This window comes from Tachysurus vachellii, chromosome 4 (genome assembly GCF_030014155.1).
Source record: "Tachysurus vachellii isolate PV-2020 chromosome 4, HZAU_Pvac_v1, whole genome shotgun sequence".
In the NCBI taxonomy this organism is placed as follows: Eukaryota; Metazoa; Chordata; class Actinopteri; order Siluriformes; family Bagridae; genus Tachysurus; species Tachysurus vachellii.
In genome coordinates this window covers 10,229,894-10,250,983 of record NC_083463.1, presented here as the reverse complement: position 1 = coordinate 10,250,983, position 21,090 = coordinate 10,229,894, and the positions used below count along the sequence as shown (strand labels likewise).

Here is a 21,090-nt window from a genome sequence, read left to right as displayed (position 1 = left end):
GCTGCACTCTGACCTTTGCAGGAATATTTAATCTATGCATGGTATGTTTAAAGCAGAAGAAGCTAAGTTTTATAAGATAAAATATAATTCTCTCCTATTATTAGCATCCTATTTGATAACTTTTTGTGAAACCGTAATAAAGATATTAGATATACACAGACTTACAGGTTTATCCACTGCGTTTGTTAAACTGATCTGATCTTGGCAAGAAGTTAATGACAGAAATTCTCAGATCATTATATAATCAAAATAGTTAGTGGAGTATGTTATCTTGAGTCATGCATTTTAACAGTCGAGGTCCATATTATTTTTTTAATTGAAAGCAGTGCACCATATGATGGAATCAAAGAGATTTGGGACAATATTAAAACTGTCTGCTGTGTCATGGTGGCTTCGTGCTTCACTTTGGCAGCACTTCATCTGTAATCTACATTTTTCTGTTATTTCTTTATCATCAGGGTGGAGAGAAAAGAGAGGGCCAGGTTAAAGACGGTCAAATTCAACTCCAAGTCTCGGGACAAAGAGGTAAGTCACTGAATATTACTAAAATGCTTTTCAAATCAGATCTGATGTATAGACTATTATGACGTATATTTGATGTGAGGTATAAAAATAAACTGTGAGGGGATCGTGCACATAACTGTATTAACGTCACATTCACAGATAAGTTTAGAAGAGAATACAGCACTTTTCTCATGTGTTAATGTATTCACATGCTTTGGGGAGAAAAAAGAAAGTTTTCACACCACAGAGCTGACAGCTGTTTTTCCACATTCAGCTTCATGTGCAGTGCAGAATTTAGTTTTTTTTTTTCTTAAATAAATCTTTTTAGTGATAATATATATAAATTATTTTAATAAAAATAAAGGATTTACCGTGCTAATTTTCCTACAGACAAAGGCATGTTTAAGTCTTGTTAAAAGCATGTGACAGGTTAACAATAACGTCTTTGCTGCTCTGTTCTCCATTACTGACCTAACGTGTAGTTCATACTCGCTTTTCAACCGCATATCCCAACGCAACATCAAATTAAATAATGCATGGACTGAACCGCTCAGTTAAACACAGCAACAACAAAAAAGAATTATGCTTGCCATTGATGTAAAACTGCTCTGTTCCTGCATGGTGGCTGCTTCCAGCCTCTTTTCTCTCCTGTGTGCTGTTTGCTTTCTGGTTGCTGTTCCTTTTTCACATTTGTATTAGATTTTCTTATCTGAATTATATCTTTGACCTTTTTACTTGAAAATCCATTAATCAGTCAGTTCGCTGTAGACTTGTTTTGTTCTTTTGTATGATTTTTTGTATTATATTTATTTCTTTTTTTCAGTATCAGTGTATTTCATCTCATACTCTTTACTGTCTCTGTTACCACAAGTAATGTTAGTGCATCATACCTTATACATATTAATTAATAATACATTTCAAGTTTTAGATTTCATTAAGCATGTAGTCAGTGGTTAAAATCTGTTTGTCTATGCTTCATTTAAAATATTCCTTTAAAATATGATTTTGCCAATATTGAGATTGGGAAAACATTGGGAAATTTTTTTTTTTTTTTTAACGTAAAGTAATATATTATCTCTAGTCATTCTGGTTTATGTCCTGTCAATAAACCTATGTCTTAATCTTTCTTTCTTTACTTGCTTACTTACATGGAGTTTTATTTGACTATTAAAATATGTTTACATTTAAATATTTTACTACTAAATATTTATTTGGAATTTTATAAGGCTAAAATATATCATATTCCTTAAGATATGATAACAGCTGTTCTTAGCTTTAGTATATTGCACTATTCATTTGGCATGACCACTGAGTCGAGTGCTGAGTCGACAGCTGAAATGACATCAGGTTCAGATTTTTAGTGTGCATGTAAACGCACTGGTGAATGGGGTTCAGTTTGTTCACACCTTTAGCAGACACCTCCTTTTCCATCTCTCTTTATGTTCTCCATCCCTCCCTCTCTTCCTCAGCAGTCACTCAATGGCAAGCGTAAAAAGCACATCTTTTCACATAAATTCCCCTTCTACAAGAACAAGGAGCCGAGCGAGCAGGAAACAAGCGATACGGAGCGTAAGTACACCTGTGCACATGGGACAGTGCAGGACAAAGCAGCAACTAACCGCTGATCAACACCTCATGCTCATACTGCAACTGCAATCATGCCAAAGATCTTTAAAAGGCTTTATACTTCACTCTGTTTGTGTTTTTTTATTTTTTTTTTATTTTTTAAGAATGAATATATTACATAGAATGAGAACATGTCATTGGGAGGAGAAATTCCTATTCTGTTGCAGTATGGGGGTTTGGTTGTTTATCTGTAACGCTATGCACAAGTTCAGTAACCTTTATTGTTTATTTTTTTTTTCTATTTGTGTGCTCTCTGATGACTTCTCCACAGGACCTGAGTGACGACAAAGGCTTGAGTAAGTCATCCCAGACTCCTGCAGTCATAGACCGCCCTGCCCAGTTATGAGCATGACCTCATTTTAGTTTTTCCTCTTTTTTCTTCCCACCTTTCACATTGTAATAATCTAATTAGCTTTTCTACGAAAAGTCTTAGAGTCTCACCATGTGAGCTGGACAGGTGACTTTTAATTTCAACAACCGGAACAATAAAAAATGACTTTTGCAGGTTTATAAGCTCTGTGACACATGACACACAGAGTAGGATGGCCTGACCTACATACGATCTGACTACAGTACAGATTTATAGTCTGTGATCCAGCAGGCTTCCTTTTTGCCACATTTAGGTTTAGCAGATAGTTTTGTTTTGTTTTTTGGTCATATGAAAAAGAGTTTTAAGATTGTTATGGCTTATCACTCAGCATTAAGATAGAAAATTAGAAAAATGGACACTGTCAATAGACACCATAATCAGAGCTTTAATCCTGCTGTGATGACTTTTTTTTTTATGCAACAGTGAGTTAGGCTTTATTTATTCATCATTTCATATATAATTTCTTTATCCTATTTTTAAATCAGGTTTTCTTACATTGCCTGGTGTCTTGGTACATTCTTTCCACTTGAATGGTTATGAAGAGTATAGAAAAAATAGTGCTCATGTACTACTACTGCTGCTACAGTACATCATACTGCATTAAATAGCTTCCTAATGCTGAAATGGCTGTGCAACCTTACAGCCTGTACCTGGTCTTTGTTTATTTTACACTGTCTCCAATTTTTCTTATTCAGGTAAGAACACAGTTCCCACGGAGCACTTAATTCTGTCCTGTTGTGTTGTAAACACGTACTTAGGAAGCTGTGAGAGACATCAGAACAGTCTTTTTGTTCCACAGCAGCTGCAGGAGAGTTATTACAAGATTGACATTTACATTTCTGTCGCTGTCGTCTTGATTTGCACTTCAAAGCCTTTTACAAAACACTTAACACTAGTGTGCTTCTTTTGTGGGACAACAAAAAAGAGATTTATAAAGCAAACACCCACAACTTATGTCCTTCAAGGCAGAAGTATTTTTGTAGCATGATGTCAAGAGAAAAAAAAACAGCTGTTGATGTCACGAATCTTTATTGTTGCTATAATGTAAATGATAACCGGAGCCACACATACATTTCATAATAGTAAATGTATGAACAGTTAAAATCATATACAGTATAAGTCATATAATAATAACAACTAAAGAAAAAATAGAGTAGTTGATGTAGTTTGAGAGAAATAAAGTGCATTAGGATATGCTCTAATGGGAAAGTAATCAACTTCATTGTAGTAACAGTAACATAACATAACATAACAGTTTCATATCAGGACATATCACAGCACCACGAGTTATTTTTCTATAACAGCATGTTCCTCGTTTTTCCTTTAAGAACTCAGTACACAGTTCTGATGTAAAGACATATACGGTAATTTGACTTTTTTTTTAAATTGTATCACATTTTAGCAGTAGATATGTCCAGGTGACTGACATAACTCACAGCTGAATTTTCAGTTTTCTATCTGACTTTATTTTAATATTTTAGTAGTATTAAGTGAAAATACAGAGACTTGGATACTAGCATAGCCACCAAACTGAACTGTGAAAAAATTGGACATGACTTACAAAGAGACAAGGCTTGCAGGAAGTCAGAAAAATGCTGTCGTATCCCTGTATCATCATTGAAAGGGGTCTTTAATTTTTGAACCAAAATGAGTTCTACAGTGTTGTCAAATTTTGAACGTTGTGCCCCCTTCAAGCTCCTACACCAACAGCATGTTAATAGCGACACAACTGTGAAAAAAATATTCTTTAATACAACCAACATAGAAACATGTCATTGTTAATCGGCACACTATTCTTGCTTTTGGCTCAAAAATAGTATAGTGTTAATCGGCACACTATTCTTGCTTTTGGCTCAAAAATAGAATAGTGTTAATCGGCACACTATTCTTGCTTTTGGCTCAAAAATAGAATAGTGTTAATCGGCACACTATTCTTGCTTTTGGCTCAAAAATAGAGCCTTTTGTGTAAAATTTGTCTCCACATCAGGATAAAAAGTTGCCTACTAAAAAGTCTCCTTGCCTGTCATTTATATTGCTTGTTGATTCCGAAAGCTCCACTTATACACTAGTATTCCAATGTTTTAGCTAAGGCAGCTTGCTTTGCTGTTTTAGGGGCACGGCTTTTGAGGTACTGAATGGTACCACTAGTTTTTGTTAACTTTCCAGAATCTCTTATGGGGAATGGTATATGGGGTTATGATATTTTTCTCAGTCCCACACACTATTCATGTAGTATTAAAAGGAGAGGGTTTGTAGGGTAATCTCTCTATATGGTGGAGTTGTGTGTCTCAATGTACAGCATAACATGGCAGTGTTAAAACCTACTAAATGTATCAATTCTGTGCTGTCAAACGTATAGCACAAAGAAAATAACTTGAGCGAGCTTGTTTTTCTGCAGGGGTGCATTTCATGAATGTTGTACCCTTTAATGTTGTACCCTAAAAATCCTCCCGGCTTTCACATCGCACGTTCTATTTCGGTACTGTGCAATCGTGACAGCAGAATGCAGAATTAAATTGGAACGTGTGAGATGATTGCCAGTTTTATAAGTCTCACATATCCTTAACACTGCCATCTGCTGGTCACTGAAATGAGTTGTGTGTTTCAACCTCAGTTCCAGTCCTAAAGGCATTTTGCCTGAGGGTTAGGGTTAACCCTCATTAACCATCATACAGCTAAATAAGTGCTGATGAATGTGTAAATTTGGTATGTCAGATTAAAGAAACATAGCCTTTAAGACTGGAATTAGGAATCTGTGGTTTATCTCCTGCCTTGTGTTTTCTGCTGTGGCTGTGTAGTGCTGCTTATGTTGCCCTTTTTTGATTTCAGAGCATGTAACCTCTAATGCCAGTGATAGTGAAAGTAGCTACCGTAAGTTTTTCCCTTTTCATTTCCTCTCCTCTTTTGTTTCTCTGTGTGTGTGAGATGTGTGTTTGTTGGGTACTGTGTTGATGTTTTCTCAGCATTTTTTTGTACAGAAGTTCTGCTACAATCCCATACAGATTTATGAGCATGAGCAAATGTAAAAAAAAAAATAAAAAAAAAAGCATAAAGATTATAGCTGTTAAACCCGATGAAGCGGATGTTACCTCTGTTATCAGTGACCCGGCCGTGTTATCCTGGTTGTTTATACTTTATGACAGGTGTTCATACTTCTGAATTATTACCTAGTTACTTGAGCCATGTGCGTCAGCAGGTTTAGAGTACAAGGCCTTCCTGTCTACACTTCATGTCACATGATCATCTCATTCTTCTGATTGAATGAAAAGCTTTATATGATATATTTTGACATTTACAGTAAATCTTGAAAAATGTGATTTTCATCGCAACCATGTTGAAAGTTTTTAGAGAAATATTGTCCAGCTTTGAAATACTTCTGCTTTGAGGAGACTTCTATTATCTGAGGGATTTCTGTTAGCTACTTGTAAAGGTTAAACATTTGCTTAAAACCTTTTTTTCTCTCTTCCATCAGGTGGACTGGAAGAATACGTTCTGTCATATGAGACTGTGATTCAGCAGGAAGGTGAGCGTCTTAGGTAACGGTCGGGGTAAATGAGCTCAGAGAGAATCCCTCACTGTCCTTCAAACTAAGGATACATTGTGCAATCGAAGTAAACAAATTACAAAATACATAAGGCTCAAGGCTACAAGGTTTGAACAAAACACAGCATGAAGCTAGCAGAGTATTAACTACACGAAACTACACAGAATGTTTGACTCAGTACGCAACAGAGCTTCTGTGTTTAAGTGTGTTTGTGTAATCATTTTGTCACTTCCAATTACTTGGATGCTTCTTATTATCCTGTTGATGAGATCACATGATGTTTTGCATTATTGAGTTCTAAAGTGTTTCATTGTGGAGTGACTAGTCATCACTGCTCTACACTATTTCATCATAAAAGTCCCTCAAAACATTGTCTCTGACATTGCAGTGAATTATACTCGTCCTGTGATTGTCTTGGGCCCTATGAAGGACCGGATCAACGATGACCTGATATCAGAGTTTCCTCTTAAGTTTGGGTCCTGTGTCCCCCGTGAGTTCTGCACCACACCTCTCAGATGACATTCCAGCTTCAGCTTTCAGTAAACAGTGAATGGTCTTATCATGAGTATTACTCTTATTCCTGTCGTCTCACTTTGTGGTGTAGACACAACCAGATCAAAGCGCGACTATGAGGTTGATGGCAGAGATTATCACTTTGTCATGTCTCGAGAACAAATGGAGAAAGACATCCAGGATCACAAGTTCATAGAGGCGGGCCAGTACAACAATCATCTGTATGGTACAAGTGTACAATCAGTGCGAGAGGTCGCAGAAAAGGTGAAACTCTTTTCACTGTACAGTATATACAGTCTGTTTAAATTTTTGTCGATCTATCCAGCTATCTCTTGTTTTCTCTTTTTCTCAATATATATTGACATTGACATTAGACATTTTTTCCCTTTTGTCATCCCTTCTTTCTGTTCAGGGTAAACACTGCATCCTGGATGTCTCTGGCAATGCTATCAAACGACTCCATCTAGCACAGCTATATCCAATTGCTGTGTTTGTCAAACCAAAATCAGTGGAAAATATTTTGTGAGTCTTTGTCGCTTTCATATTTAATGTTTTACAGTTTTAATAAACATTCTATAGATAGTACTTTAAACCCAATACTCTGTTATTTAACTAGAAAGAACACTGGCTGTAAAGTGATCATCACATGAATAAACTAGGTTAAGCTGACATTAATTTGAATACTGAGAAGCTGTTTTTTTTTTTTATTTCCTCCTCAGAGAGATAAATAAGAGGCTGACTGAGGAGCAGGCCAAGAAGACCTTTGACAGAGCTATGAAGCTGGAGCAGGAGTTTGCAGAGCACTTCACTTGTACGTAATACAGATGGTTATACTTATTTCACACCACTTCTTGTGTCTTTTCTTATGACTTTTATGCTGCATAGCAAAAAGGTTTTTCGATACCTATCATGCCCATTTGTAGGACTAAAGCCAAACTAAGTTTAAAACACACGTTTGTTTAGGATATCTTACTAAGCTGTAGCTTTACAATAACCCTTTGCTGGAATGGTCAGGGCTTATACATGTTCCAGCATGAAAATGCTCCTGTGCACAAAGAAAGGTCCATGAAGACATGGTTTGCCAAGGCTGAAGTGGAAGAACTCCAGTGTCCTGCACAGAGCCAAGCTTGGAATAAATTGGAACACTGACTGCACTTCAGACCAAATCACCAACAACAGTACCTGACCTCACTAATGCACTTGTGGCTTAATGAACACAAATCTCCAGTTCAAAATCTCACGGAAAGCCGTCTGAGAAGAGTGAAGGTTAATATAACAGCAAAAGGGGAATACATTTGGAATCAGAGGTTCAGTTAGCATATGCCCAGGGTGTTATGGTCAGATGTCCACAGACCTTTGGCCAATATAGTCTATGCCTCTTGAGATAAGTTTTATCACTCAAATTATTTAACAGCGCGTTTTATCCAATTGAATGCATTGAGGATATTCGGAGTAATAATTTGGCCTGACATTAATTTTTTTTTGCAATTTTCTGTCTGGTATTCTTTCTTGAGTTGGATCTTACACAGATGTAAGCTTATGCCAAAGAAACCAAATCTAAACAATATACTCTCGCTACTGGTTCTATTTTCCCTGCTTTAATTTTATTTTGCTTATTGTTTTTTTTGGGTGTGGTAACAGTAAACCTACACCTTCAGCCCATACTGCAGAATTGCTATGATATACCCACTCTCTTTTCTTTTATCCTAGCCATTGTACAAGGGGACACACTGGAGGAGATCTACAACCAGGTTAAACAGATCATAGAAGATCAGTCTGGACCATTCATATGGGTGCCATCCAAGGAGAAACTGTGAGATGGCTGAAGTCAGAGAAACTATTTTTTTTTTTTTTCACTTTTTTTCCTTCCTTTTTTGGGGGTGAATTGAAATAGGAAATGCTGCAGTATTCCAGGGTGTGTTTGTGAGAGTGGGCAGAGCTGATCCAGCACATCTCATCAAGACTCAATTCTGGAGCTCTGTGTTTCCACATTTCAGGTTGAAGTGCGACGCCTTACCAGGGCCTCACTGGGAGATTATATGGTACCACTTCCTTAATGTTTAAGGCAGGTGACTTTATAGATGGGAAAGATTTTAATGCATACACTTCTATTTTATTTGGGTTGTTTTTTCATATAGCAGTGCATAAAAATGCACTTGTGTACGATCACTCGGAGCGACACTTTGCACGTTTTAGCACTAAAAGCATGTTTTGGATGGTTTTGTTCTAGTTAAACTACGTTAATTTTAAGTTTTCCTTAGTCATGTATTTTGAGCTACATTAACCACAGACAAAATGTTTTATTTCTATCATACTGTATATTCCCAATGATCTTATAATAGGATCAAAACATGTAACTTATGCAACTATCCAGCTTCTAAACTGCACAAACCAATGGATGGTTTGAATGGTGACCTGGCACAAAATATGATCATGGGTCAAGGATTTGTGGAAGTTTACTGCTGATTAATGGTTAATGGTTTGAGGTTTACTGTGGCATGGCAGAAAATGATTAAAATTCAGGTGAATGTGTATTTTAGGACATAAATTCACAATGCAAATCTTAATAGAATTTACTGTACACTGAGATTTTAACATGTATCTAACCCTGAGTATACTGCCTATTTTTGTTATACTAAAAACTATATTGAGCTTTACTTAAACTCTAAAAATAAGGGAATAATTATCTTTATATTGAATATATCTATATGAAAATATATTAATCTATATAAATATAAAAAGAATATATTTTCCTTTACTTTCACTATAACTTTTTTTTTCATGGCCCTCAGTGAAGATGTACCTGGGGCTCATTGGGCAGTTTTTCAAACGCAGTCACTAGCAGCTTATTCTCCTCTGCCCTCTCTTCCATATGTCTCATGTGGTGTGCATGGTTTTAAGAGCAATAGTATTTATAAGACGTGTGTGTAATCAGTAAAAGAGCTGGAATACGCCTTTGTGTTTTGAGTTGTGAAGATGCTGGGTTTGTTACTGAAAGTCAGCAGAAGCTTGTTAACTCTCCTTTAGACACAGTGGTCACTCAGCTGGATGGAGAGGGTCTTCTGAGGCTCTCTCAAACAAAAGCCTTTATTTCTCCACTGGAGGGCGCTCTCACCGAATCTCTCCCAGCTCTCCTTTTCATTGTCACTTGGAGATGATTGTTTTCTAAAAGACTGACTCGCTTCCACTGGACCATGGCTTTCTAACACATTTTTGACTGGACGTTGTAAATATTCTGGTCTAATTCATTCCATTTGTCAAAAGACAAGAAGTGCTAATAAACAAATCACACTTTTATTTTATTTATTTTTTTTCCTTTTCTTTATGTCATCACAGGAGGAGCAGCTCCCATTTTCATTCAGAATCAAATATGTCTGGTGATGAACACAGTGGTTTTTTTTTTTGGTTTTCTTTTTTTTAACATAACAGATCAGTTTTGTGATTGGAAAATCTGACTACTTGTCTATTAAATTATTTTATTCATGATGAGGAAATTTAGACTTTGGATTACTTATGATCAAACTGGTTCATTTAATTTCATATGGGCTACTTGTTTAGAATAATCTATCACTGATTTAAATAAATTATGAAAGTATAAAAAAATTACACCATACACTATAACAGATATGTAGATGATTTACTGTACGATATTAGTTTAGATTAAAGATAAAGGACATAAAGGACATTTTTTTTATTTAGATTGCTTTATTTTGTGAACAGTTATGGCGCTCATCTAAGCAGGCTACCTTCCAGTTATAAAATAATAACCCACAGCACCTCCACAATCATCACTGACTTGATGGTTCGTTTTAACTAAAGCAAATGTGTCAATATGCTGAGGTAAACTAGTTTATGTTGCAACACATCAAATCATATTTAGTGAATTGGAATAGTGCTGCTGAAGTAGTTATGTGATTAGGAAGTAGTTCAGTTTATAAGTACATATGTTAATTTGATTTGTTCATAATACTTTCAGATTAATTTAGAACTGTGAGAGTAGGAGTTAACTGAGGATTATAGGAGCTAATCAAGCACTGGCTTATTTTGCTGTGTATTTATTCGAATGTTACATCAGGTTCCTGCTCTGAATGTTGGCTCTTCAGGTCTGGATTCTGCTCGAGCCCTGGTGTTAGTGGCGCCCTTCACCTGAAGGGCTTCATTGTACTCTCTGTGGGCCCCTTAGGTGGGGTTTGGAGAGCATGTGTAATGAAAGCCTTGTGTGTGTGTGTGTGTGTGTGTGTGTGTGTGTGTGTGTGTGTGTGTGTGTGTGTGTGTGTGTGTGTGTGCGTATACGCGTTAATGTGTACATGTTTTTATAACTTGGTGGGGGGGAAATGTTTCCCACACAAGGATATGAATATCTGACAGTTTGTGGAGACATGACTGTTTATTTGTTGTTTATTTATTTGATTGTTTCACTAAACTTCGGGCTTTACTTACAAAACTGGAGTCCTTTTTCATCAGGTGTAGACAGACAATTAGCTGTATTAATAATAATACATAGTCAATCAATATTCAATAATGAATATAATTGGGGAAATGCAACAAAAACAAAAACAACAATAACAATAATAATAATAATAATAATAATAACAATGGCTTAATAGAAACTCCATTCTCTCTCTCTCTCTCTCTCTCTCTCTCTCTCTCTCTCTCTCTCTGTGTGTGTGTGTGTGTGTGTGTGTGTGTGTGTGTGTGTGTGTTCGGGTTTACACGCGCGCTTCTCCCTTGTACTGTACGTGTCACTTGAGGTGTAGGCCCCAATTTGAGGATCCGATTTCAGTGACAATCGTGCATGATGAAAAAAGATTAGACACTGAGATTACTGGACAAAAAAAAACACTTGGACTTTGTCTTGATCTGGACTTTGTACTTCAGGAGCTTTAGAAAGCAGGCAGTGTTGTAAATGCAGCAGTTGAGAGCGCAGTTGAGAGACATGGGCATGTGGACGGCACTGAGCGCGCTGCTCTTCATCACACACAGCGGTAAGACATGACATCTTTCACAGCCATCATTAACTACTCTATACACCCTGTAACCACATACAGTCAATCCGATAAGTAAGTATAATCTTATAAGTAAATATTCGCATCTTACTCGTGCTCATTTCATCCTCATTATTTCCAAATTAAAATCATCAATTCTTTGTATGTAATGAAAAAGACTTTTTAAAAGATTGCATTTTCTTACCTTCTCATTACTAGTCCTTGGGCTTCTAAAATAAAAGTGGGAAAAAATAAAACAATAAGTAAATAAAGGCTACAACATAAGAGTTATGATGGTGTCATAATCTAAGGTGTACAATCCATATTAGGTTATGATGGTGTCATAATCTAAGGTGTACAATCCATATTAGGTTATGATGGTGTCATAATCTAAGGTGTACAATCCATATTAGGTTATGATGGTGTCATAATCTAAGGTGTACAATCCATATTAGAGATTTGATTAAAGGAAAATGAAATACTTTTAGTGCACATTTATAAATGTGTAAACCTCTGACACACCCTAAAGTCCTAAAACACATCCTAGTAAGGCATAGGCTGATTAATAAAGAATTAGAGTTAGGATATTGTAAAAGTGTTGCATTAATAATTGACATTATTTTTACATAAACATTTTGAAAGTTTTGATAGTGTGTTAAGATTAACTTGGTAGATTTAGAAGACGTGGAAATTTGAAGATGAAGATGGATTAATTGCTAGCTAATTTTATTTCAGAATATATTATATTATATATATTATTATAATAATATAATATAGATAATATAATATAATCATAAGTGTAATGACCACAGTACATTTAGAGTATCCCTTTACACTATGGGCTTTATAGGATGTGACAGGGTTAAATATATACTTACTAATTAGTAAGTTAAATATACATTCTCAAAAAAAAAAAAAAAAACACTTAAATACACTAAAAAGTGGAAATTTGATAGAATGGGACACATTTCTAGATATGAACATGGGCCCTAATATGACAGCAAATATAAGATTCTCTGTTTCTCAAATAAGTTAAGCTGCACAATGTGTCCATTGTTAATGTAACTGTAGGACTACTGGCTTGTGCTAAAGCAACTGTGGTGCTGTATACAGCAGGCAGCATCGTGTCTTATTACTGTAACCCAGAAAAAAAAAATCAGGGTAAAAGCACAGAGCATTATTTATATGTTGTATGTACATTTATACATTATATACGAATTATGATTCCATTTTATCACTACCTATGTGGTGGGTTCTTTCAGGTTCTTTAGCATGACTTAGATATTCTGTGCATGATATTATAAAATGTCTTTTATAAATGTTTTTTAAAGGCTTATTGGTTTATTTTTGTTTTCTCCTTAAATAAATTTATTAAGAAAATAAACAAATCATCTGTATGTCTGTGGCTGTGTGTGGGTGTGTTTCTAGTGTGCAGCCAAACCAGCATAAGATGGTGCACAATTTCAGAACAGGAGCTGAGGAAGTGCAATTCCATGTCAATAGCGTTCAGAAGCGCCTCTATCCGGCCTCTACTGAGCTGCGTACGCGCAAACTCCGTCACAAACTGTGCAGAAAAACTCATGGTAACATCTCCTATATAAAACCATCACGCTCAATAATAGTGTAGGCATTGTTTTGTCATTTCTATTCTTATCTTTTTCTTGACCAGTTTTGTCAAGTTTGAGCACAAAGCAAAGAAAACACTGTAGTAATAAATTTTACCCATGGAAGATGATTCTATCTGGCATGAACTCTTATGCCATATTTTGCTTGCTGAAGTAGACAGTAAGACTGCATTACAATAAGGGACTGTGATAATAAATGGGACATAATCCCTCTAAGATTGACGGTCAGTTTTTATGTTAAAGGGACAGTATACAGTAATTACACACAGATTGATCTGTATATCTAGATTATTAAATAAACAAATTATAGTTTATAGTTAACACAGTGGATCAGTTTCTGTCATTGTATTCTAAGAAATAAAAGCTTTTGAAAGAAATTAAGCTTTGGCTAACAAAGCTGTTTAAAAATCTCCAAACTTTAATACATACTGTATGGCTATTCTCTGTGCTTAGGCAAATGAAGTTGATGCATTTTCTACCAGTGCCAAAGACATCTATGAGATTGGAAAGACAGCCACATTTAAAATTGCTACAGCAGAGTCCAGTTCTGATGGTATGAATTTCATTTTTTCTCTTTCTTAATATATTTTTGAATCCTGCCCACCTTGCTCATAAAAAAGTAAAGTAAAGTTGAAAGCCTAGAACTTGTGTTGGTCTGACAACAAATATTTATTAATAAGTTATTTATGATATGATAAGGATTTATCTTTGCAGTGAAATTGCTTTGCATGAAGTGTGTTATCTCTAAAGATTATATTGTTCAGTGTTAATGCAGATGTTACCTCACTCTGACTTGAAGGTGAAGGAACGACATATTATGCAGTTGCAGTGGTGAAAAAGACAAATTCACACATTAATATCAACAACCTAAAAGGGAAGAAGTCATGCCACACTGGAATTGGGCGTACAGTTGGGTGGAACATGCCAATAGGCTATTTGATCGACAGTGGAAGGATGTCTGTTATGGCCTGTAACGTGACTCAAGGTGCACACATCACTTCTAAGAGCACTATTTTCTGCTTTACTGTATGCTTTGCTGTTTATGCATGATCATTTAAAAACTTTCGTGGCTTGTTCCAAAAATCCAGCTTTGTGAATTACTCAGTTATTAAAATGACAGAATAGAAGAGGACATTTATGAACCAGAAACTTTGGGATTTGTTGTGGATATTTAGGGGTTGCAGAATTCTTTAACGCTAGCTGCATTCCTGGAGCAATTGGCCAGGACTCGTCTCTGTGCCAGCTCTGTGCCGGAGATGAAAGTGGAGGCCATAAATGTGAGGCAAGCAACAAGGAGAAATACTACTCATATAATGGAGCCTTCAGGTAATGTTCTTTTCTAAGATTTATATAAATATAAATTATTCCATTCCTGGACAATAAAGACACAGAACAATAAACAGACAAGAAAAAACTACACAAGACAATACATATTTAGTTCAATATATACTCAAAACAATAAATAAGGAAGGCAAGAATATATTTAGGACATTAACTACACACAAATATAAATACTCAGGACAACAAATACACTTTTGTTTTTGTTGTGTTCAAGTGTGTTGGCTCACCCTTTCCTTAATCCGTTCCCACCTCTGCACACCTGTTCCTTGTGTTTCAATAATTACCTTCCCTATTTATACCAGTTGTCTTGCGTGTGTCTTTGCTGAGTCCTTGTCTCTTGTTTGTTTTCTTTTGGTTTCGGCTGTTTCTGTGTTCCTGTTTTCCTTGTGCTTCTAGCCCTTTGTTATTTTTTTCCCCCTCGATAAAACCCCCTTTTTATGATATCCCTGCTTTTGGGTCTTTTATCCATGAAGACACCCCTGTTCCCTGACAAAAACACTCAAAACACTAAATACACAAAACAAAAACACTACAAAACACTAAGTACACAAAACAAAAACACTACAAAACAAGACACTAAATAGCTTATACAGGACAACATATAATCAGGACAGTAAATACAAACATACAACAAATGCTTATATACAACACTGTTCATTAATTAAACAGGACAAACGAAGATGATTGGATGTAAGAGACCAAACAATTGTCTCTAAACTACAGACCTCACCCTAACCTGCAGTTAAAAAAAGAAAAAGTAGAAAAAAAGATAAAGAAAATACTTTAGCGATACTGTTTAAATAAGTGTTCTTTGTTTATTTAATGGATTTTTTGGTTTCGCCAGGTGCCTTGTTGATGATGCAGGAGAAGTAGCTTTTGTTAAGCACACCACAGTTGGTGAAAACACTGATGGTAAGCCCATTTCATTTCAAGTGACTTATTATCTTATTATTCCTTCAATATGGACGAGACAAACACAACAAAAGAGTTCAGCAGAGGACAGATTAGATAACAGGAGCAGCAGCAGGATAAACATGACATAGTAAAGAAAATTAGATCTAGATTGATTTTCTCACTTTCTCTCTTTTCTTTTAGGAAAAGGTGAAACATGGGCACAGGGTCTCAAGTCTACTGACTTTGACCTGCTTTGCCCAGATGGAAGTCGGAGTCCTGTCTCAGAGTACAGGCGATGCAATCTGGCCCGAGTGCCATCCAGAGGCATTGTGGCCCACAGCAACATCGACAGCACTGTCATATACAATATGCTTACAGAGGGACTGGTGAGAGCACTGAACTTAAAATATTGTGTGATAAATGCTTTATACCACGATGCTCTTGAATTCTTATATCTATTTTTCAGAAAGTATTCAGTGTATTTCCTCTAATGTCAATTCTGTCAGTAGTTCCACCTGTAACTCAAATCACAGCTTTATTTTAATGCACTCATTCTAATGAGACTTCTATATATGCAGATGCAACAAGCTGTGCCTTTTTTTATTATTTGAAAGAATGAAGAAAAAACAGGAACTAACACGAAGTTCCTGGAAGTTCCCCAACATTAAATGCTGTTCATAGAAAATAATCAACTATAATAATGAAATAATGGAATTATACATATATTATACAATAAAATAATACATCCTGTTTGCACATAATACTACCACAGAACGTATTACTGTAAAATATAATATCATGCCCCGTCATGTTTTATTCCATACTTAGTGATCATTTTAACAAATTTTAATAAACAATTTTCTTGCATATGTTGATCTCCAGTATTAAAAACATTTTTTTCTTTTATTTTCCCCTCAGCAAAAGTCTGGCTTTTCCATTTTCTCTTCAGTGGTATTTAATGGTGAAAACCTGTTGTTCAGTGACAGCTCGACAAAGTTTATCCCTGCTGGAAGTGATGAATACATTCATTGGCTAGGAGAAAAATACTATAACATATTGAGAGCTATGGACTGCTCTAGTGCTGGTAATCAGATTAATATTTGTATCCATGTTCAGATCAATCAGATAGAGTGAAATCACCAATGATAACTGAACACAATTTATGTTTAAAAAAGCCTGCATCTAAATTAGGACTAGAAAAATCATGTTATTTATTTACTTGTTTGATTGCTTGGGAATATCCCATATACCACACATAATTTTATATTAGTACTGTGAATCTATTTACGAAAAGGATATGAGAATTATTTCTGTTCACACATTTTTTTATATGATTTGACTTAAAAAACAATTAGGTATCTAACCATATAATTACAAAGGTTTACTGTAATATAATGGCAGAGAGAAATAAAAGTACAGTACATTTTAATCTATGTTAATATACAGCATAGACAGGGCTGGCTCTTCTGAATTGCTGTTGTTTTGATATTATAGAACTTGCTTCCACATATACTCACATACATACACTGCCTCATCCAGTGCCATTTGTATATTTCCTTTTTTTTATGAGTTTCTCATCATATACATTTCCATATGTATGTACAGAAGCAGTTATGTTGTGTGTGTGTTGCTGCACTCATATGTATGGTGTGTGTGTATGCTTGTAGATGTTCCTGAGATTCTGACCTGGTGTGTGCTGTCTAACGGTGAGCAGCGGAAATGTGAAGACATGGCGCTAGCCTTCAAAACAAAAAAACTCTTACCTAACATCCAATGTTTATTTGGAAAATCTGTGGAGGACTGCATGGAGAAAATACAGGTAGAACAATTCAGCTGAGAACTGAAATGTTCTTACTCATAGATGTTTTCTGAAGTTTTCTTAAGACTTCATTCTGTATACACAGAATAAAAAGGCAGATGCCATCACTCTTGATGGTGGCTATATCTACACAGCAGGGAAAACATATGGTCTCATGCCTGCTGCAGGAGAAAGCTACACAGGTTTGAGCCAGCCTTATGATGTCTCATTGTTTTCATATTAGTAGGTGTAGCATTTTCAGTGTCACAAGGTTTTCATTGGTGTTCACCTATGTACTAAGTTGCAGTACACTTCTGCCAAGCCTCTGGGACAATTTATTCTCAATTCATATGTTTTGCCATTTAGGGGACGCCGATGGCAGCAGCTACTATGCTGTGGCTGTATTAAAAAGAACCAACAATGACATCCAGAGATTCAGTGATCTGAGGGGACGGACATCATGTCACACAGGCTACGGCAGGACTGCTGGCTGGAACATTCCACTAGGCCTGCTCATTGAGAAAGGCCTAATCAGACCGCAGAAATGCCAAGCTGCTCAAGGTTAGTAAACAGTGTTTCTCTTTGTATCACTACTGCAGTTATTTAGTTCAAGGTCTGTATTCCACATGCTTTGGTATTTGTATTATCAGTACTTTTAGTGAATGTATCTGTGTATTTCATGGCGTGCTTGGTTTAGCTTGTTTGCTGTATTTTATTTTCCTTGTAGCTTCTGTGGCTCATATGACATTTGTAAAACGTCTAGTGCCAGCATCAGTACTATGTATCATGTAGAATGTGTTCAGATTGATTTATGCGTTTGTGAAATTAATAAATGCCTTATTATTAGGCTAATTATGGTATAGCGTGTTTACAGGTATAATTGCCTTACAAATTTCAAACTCTTTCATACCTTAGAGTTAAGGATGAATAAATATTTACTGGATTTAAGACTATCCATGTCCATTATTTTCCCCTAGCTGCTGGAGGGTTCTTTAAGTCAAGCTGTGTACCTGGTGCCAATGAGCCTGGATTTCCCAGCAACCTTTGTGCACAGTGCATCGGAGATGCCAGTGGCCAGAACAAATGTGTTAAAGGCAAGGATCTGTATGATGGTTACAATGGAGCTTTCAGGTAACTTAATGATTTTTACTGTAGTTGTAGATTTTTTTTTTTGCATTTCAGAATAAATGTATTAATGGCCTCTTGTTTCAGGTGTCTGGTTCAGGGAGGAGGCGAGGTTGCATTTGTGAAACATTCCACAGTTTTCCAGAACACTGATGGTGAAGAACGCTTAGCATTTTTCAGTAATCAAAATCCTAAATAAATAAGAAAGATGCATGGTGCTTACTAAGTATAAAAATTTCATTCTCAGGCAATGGTACAGATCCTTGGTCCCACAACTTGAACTCGAAAGATTTCCAACTGCTGTGTTCTCAAGAGTCTCGAGCTGATGTCATTCAGTATAAACATTGTAATCTTGCCCGTGTCCCGTCTCATGCTGTGATGGTCCGGCCCGACACCAACCCTCACGTTATCTTTGGTCTTTTGGACAAAGCACAAGTAGGACTTATGTAGCTTAAAAGATCAGCATTTCTTTTTGATTGAAATGACAAAAACATGTTTAATAATCATGTACAATGCTCATGTTTGGATTTACTCTCTTTAGCAATTCTATGGGGTCAACACTAACTCAGACTTTAAGATGTTTAACTCTAGTCGATATGAGGGATCGGACCTGATCTTTAAAGACTCCACAGTGACCATAATTGGTGTTGGCGAGAAAAAGTCCTATGAGGGTTGGCTTGGCCATAGCTACGTGGAAGCCCTCTTAGCCATGGAGTGCACTTACTCTTCAGCAGGTGAACACATTTCTATTCTCAAAATGAGGCATGGGTAAAGTTTTTATATTTATCTAAATGATATGAGTGGCTAGTTTTACTCTCTCACACAGCTCCAGGGCCTCTGTTCAAACCTGAGCTTGCGTTACTGTCAGTGTGGAATTTTGCATGTTCTCCCTGTGTCCATGACCATTTCATTTCACCTTATGAAAATCCGTTAGTAGGGGGATTTGCTATGCTAAAATGCCCCTGGGTGAAAATGAGTGAGTGAATGTGTCTACACGATGGACTTGCATCTCACCCAAAGTAAATTTCCTTCTCTTACCTAGTGTTCTCATGAGTAGAGGCTCAGGATCCACCACAACCCTGAATAAATGAATGAATGATTTTTTTTTTGGAATGAGTGAGGTCTTCTTTCATCACATTTGCTAAAACTGACATCTGAAGATATTCATATTTGGGATGTTTTGTACTGATTTTTGCATTATTAGACCAGACATGCATTAACTCTCTCTTTTCTCTTTTCTTGTGTGTGTGTGTTTGTGTGGGTGTGTGGGGGGATATGTGTTGATTTCTTCTGCAGTGGTGTCTTCTGCCTCTGCACTTCTGCTGACCAGCTTGGCTGTGCTCATCGCTCTTTTGGTTGTGTAGCAGGTCTATCAGCTCGACAAGGATTCCTCAGCTATTTCCATTTTATCCTGGGCATATATATATATATATATATATATATATATATATATATATATATATATATATATATATATATATATATATACAGGTCTACTGCAGCAAAGCTACTGTAAACTATATCAGCCGATATCTTAATTATACAATGAGTATACACTTGGGTATAGCTTTCAATTAGCTATTTATCAAAACCAAATTGTTTGAATCAATTGTTTGAATTTTGATGTATAATTACGTGATACATTTATATTTATGCAATACACAGTATCTGTCCTAATGACATGTTAGATAAACACACCCATTCTGCACTCTGTTATCCATACCATGTTCTCCTGATAGTCTTATAATTGGACATTAGCTTAGAACATCTGAGCTATCACTGCCTGCTTGGTTTAGTTAATCATTATAATGAGAAATGTCTGTGCTAGTCCAAGAATTTATTCAGTGTGGTTTGTAAAGTAAAAGGTCTTGAATGTTAGAATAATTTTACAAGACTAGGATCCCCAAACTTTAGGTGCATTTTCCCTGCCTTTGTCTTGACAGCACTGTCTTCATGTTCACTGTATTTGCTGAATATTTATCAGTGCACATTCACATTTTAGTGGTCAGTTACCTGAAGGCAACAGCCATATCAGTGTATATGCATTGCTTGTTACATATTTATTGACTTCAGTGTTCTGTGAATATCTCTTCCTTAATTCTGTACTTTAAGGCACACGTTCTAGCTGAAGCCTTTTATCTTTTGTGTCACTGAGTATATATTGGTCTATCACTTATGAGGAGAAAAAGGCTAAACTGATTCACTTATTTTTACCTTGTATTTCAAGAGAAATATCAAGATTAGATTTCCTCTTGCCTTTTGAGAATCTATCTTTCAGGATCAAATATTTTTAAAAGTAACTACATGTTAACCAAATAAAGCAACATGTATAATAGTCTGAGGTTCTATTGCTAATTAGCTAAATTCCTCCATTTCTGAATTTTCACACCTTCTCTATATTTATGTTTTATTCATAGTGCACTTAGTATTTGACAAATTACACCAGATTACTATTCAGATTTTTCATGAAATATTGGATATGCTTTGCAGACCTGCACTTTTTGTGTCACTGTTGCAATTTGTTTAATTTTCACAGAGAATGTATTTTTATACAAAGATCACCTTATTCACCTTATCGGTGTATATGTACTGACACAATGATTTCTTGCTTTACTGCATTGCAATTTCTTCAATGAAATGATCGAGATGTAACTAATATTTAGTTGCCAGGCCAGTGAGTCTGCTAAAGTATTATTACATGTTGCCCACATAGGGTCCTTTGTTGTTCAATAAACAAGCATAGTAAAAGTGTTGTCATTTCTGTT

General features: G+C 35.9%; 2 protein-coding genes across 7 annotated transcripts in view; both read left to right on the top strand.

Moving 5' to 3' along the window:
* dlg1a (discs large MAGUK scaffold protein 1a) overlaps positions 1-9,976 on the top strand; it is a 115,210-nt gene extending 105,234 nt beyond the window's left edge. For 2 of the 6 annotated variants that reach the window (XM_060867663.1, XM_060867668.1), the window contains 9 exons: positions 459-525; positions 1,974-2,073; positions 5,330-5,371; positions 5,973-6,023; positions 6,433-6,534; positions 6,649-6,821; positions 6,970-7,079; positions 7,277-7,368; positions 8,268-9,976. In XM_060867663.1, the coding sequence (XP_060723646.1) occupies positions 459-525; positions 1,974-2,073; positions 5,330-5,371; positions 5,973-6,023; positions 6,433-6,534; positions 6,649-6,821; positions 6,970-7,079; positions 7,277-7,368; positions 8,268-8,374 (844 nt within the window). In that variant the 3' untranslated portion in view covers positions 8,375-9,976. Of the gene's footprint in view, positions 1-458; positions 526-1,973; positions 2,074-2,401; positions 2,427-5,329; positions 5,372-5,972; positions 6,024-6,432; positions 6,535-6,648; positions 6,822-6,969; positions 7,080-7,276; positions 7,369-8,267 lie in introns of all 6 variants that reach the window. The other 4 variants (XM_060867666.1, XM_060867669.1, XM_060867664.1 and 1 more) reach the window with 3 other exon arrangements.
* A 1,402-nt stretch (positions 9,977-11,378) lies between these two features.
* meltf (melanotransferrin) lies at positions 11,379-21,073 on the top strand. The gene is made up of 16 exons (XM_060867661.1): positions 11,379-11,542; positions 12,971-13,125; positions 13,621-13,720; positions 13,967-14,152; positions 14,343-14,493; positions 15,353-15,420; positions 15,604-15,788; positions 16,321-16,486; positions 17,070-17,221; positions 17,307-17,403; positions 17,567-17,761; positions 18,178-18,331; positions 18,413-18,480; positions 18,573-18,760; positions 18,867-19,059; positions 19,622-21,073. Exons 1-16 carry the CDS (start codon positions 11,464-11,466, stop codon positions 19,687-19,689), a joined length of 2,205 nt encoding a protein of 734 aa, XP_060723644.1. The 5' UTR covers positions 11,379-11,463; the 3' UTR covers positions 19,690-21,073.
* The last annotated feature ends 17 nt before the right edge of the window (positions 21,074-21,090 follow it).